The sequence below is a fragment of the Eptesicus fuscus genome, chromosome 15 (genome assembly GCF_027574615.1).
Source record: "Eptesicus fuscus isolate TK198812 chromosome 15, DD_ASM_mEF_20220401, whole genome shotgun sequence".
Lineage (NCBI taxonomy): Eukaryota > Metazoa > Chordata > Mammalia > Chiroptera > Vespertilionidae > Eptesicus > Eptesicus fuscus.
In genome coordinates, this window is record NC_072487.1 from 24300648 (window position 1) to 24302575 (window position 1928).

Genomic DNA, 1928 nt, shown 5'->3' on the forward strand with positions numbered 1-1928 from the left:
TTGAGGTTGGAGGCTTGTGGGGCCTGGGCAGGTTCGGTGAAGGAGTCCTTCCTCACCTATCCATGGGCTCTATTCCCCAGACCCCCAGGAGGCCACACTCACTCCGGACCTGCTCTGGCCCTCAGTGGTGTGGCTCACCCGCCCCTCACTGGTGGACATGGGTGAGGGGTCTTTGTTGACCAGCTGATGCTCCTCCATGTCCTGGACTGAACTCTGCAATGACAGTCGGCAGCTGTTTGGGAGGCCTCAAACCCTGCCCAGCTGTAGTCGCTGCTGCTTCTGCCCACTGGTCACTACCTGGGTCCCCTAGCCTGAGTGTGTCCTCAGACCAGAGCAGTGACTTCACTTCCTGACAAGAGCAGCGACCTCACTTCCTGATGATGGAACAGAACCTGGAACAGTACCTGGAACCCTGGAACCCTGGTAACCAGGCAGCCCCATTCTATAACTGCCCCTTCCCATCTCACTCGGATAGAGGCACTGTAGAGGACACCATGTTTTCATGTTGTCTCCCAGTGTGCCGAGGTCGAGGCCTCAAGAGAGGCAGCGATGAGAGTATTTGCCAACGTGCCCGCCGCTGGGTCCGGACTCAGTCCAGACGCCGGGTGTGGCCCTTCTCACGGCGGAACCCAAAGGTAACACAGGGAGGCCCAGGGAGGTTTCTTGGGGCCAGGCCACCACTCTGATCCCCCCTGAGTAGCCCAATGACCCTTCCCCATGAATGTGTGTGTGTGTGGGTGGGTGTGGGTGTGTGTGTGTAGAAGGGGGTTCAAGTGTGGAGGGCCTGCCCATAGCAGGAACAGGGCTGGGCCTGATCCAGGGCAGAAGGTGCAGGGGGCACAAGCAGCAGTGACTGGGCCAGGCTTGAGGACTCCCCACTGGCTGATGGTCACTGTCATTGCAGAGCTCAACCTATGTTAAAAAGGAGCAGCAGCTGCTTGAGGAAAGCCCCTGTGACATGGGCAGCAGTGAGGGCCCGGTGAGCCACACCACCGAGGGCCAGGACAGGCCTGAAGTGCGTGTGGCCACCTGGGCGTCTGGGGAGCCAGAGCCCGTGGATGGACAACCAGGGACTCCTCCACCGAAGCTGCCCACGCTCTTCTGGCCTCCAACCCCGAAGCCGACCAGGTTCTATAGGCCTCCAACCCCAAAGCATCCCCGGTTCCACCGGCAGCGCAAAGTTTTCACCAGGGACCTGGACTACGGTGCCCATGTCAACCAGACTGGCCAGGAGCACCTGAAGCCGAAAGAGGCAGAGCCCAAGGGTGAGAAGCTGGGAAAAGTGAGGGTGGGATTGGAGGTGGAGCTGCATGGGAGCTTATGGGGAGGGATTGCTGCCAGACACACAGGGAGCACCCCAGAGCCTGGTCAGGAGCAAAGACCAGCCTCAGACCACCCATGTGCTGGACTTTGCGCATGGAGGACGTCCTGTGGTGGGTCCTGGGCTGTGCCCAGTGTTGTGTCTTTGGGGGACAGATGGAAATGCAGGCACCTGGGTGATCTTTTCTCCTCTCCCAACTCCAGCACGAGCCCAGGAAGCAAAGGCGACACCTCCTGATGCAGAGCTGGAGGCATCTTCACCTCCAGAGTTCCTGCCACCTCCAGCAGCCTCTCGAGCTGCAGCTGTGGAGCCAGGGCCGGCCCCAGACAAACCCTCCCTGGAGCCCATGCTGGCTCCTGCCTCAGAGGAGGAGCTGCCTGTGGAGGGCCCAGCTCAAGGGCCCCTTGTTGAATGTGCTCAAGCTGTCAGAAGGGACAACCTTGTTTTTTTCCTTTTCTTTTCCTTTTTTGTTTTGTTTTTCTGTTCTCCATGCTTTGGTTCAATTTTTTATCTTTTGATGTTTATTGTTTGGTGGCGGTTTTGGAGGATTGTTGCTTTTATCATTTTATTTTTTCTGTTCTTACCCTTCATTTCCCCCATTGTATAA

General features: G+C 57.9%; 1 protein-coding gene across 1 annotated transcript; it reads left to right on the forward strand.

Annotated features, from left to right (window-relative positions):
- The first annotated feature begins 380 nt into the window (after positions 1-380).
- Positions 381-1928, forward strand: LOC114232742 (fibrous sheath CABYR-binding protein-like). Its single transcript, XM_028150484.2, has 3 exons — positions 381-635; positions 905-1265; positions 1525-1928. Exons 1-3 carry the CDS (start codon positions 381-383, stop codon positions 1926-1928), a joined length of 1020 nt encoding a protein of 339 aa, XP_028006285.2.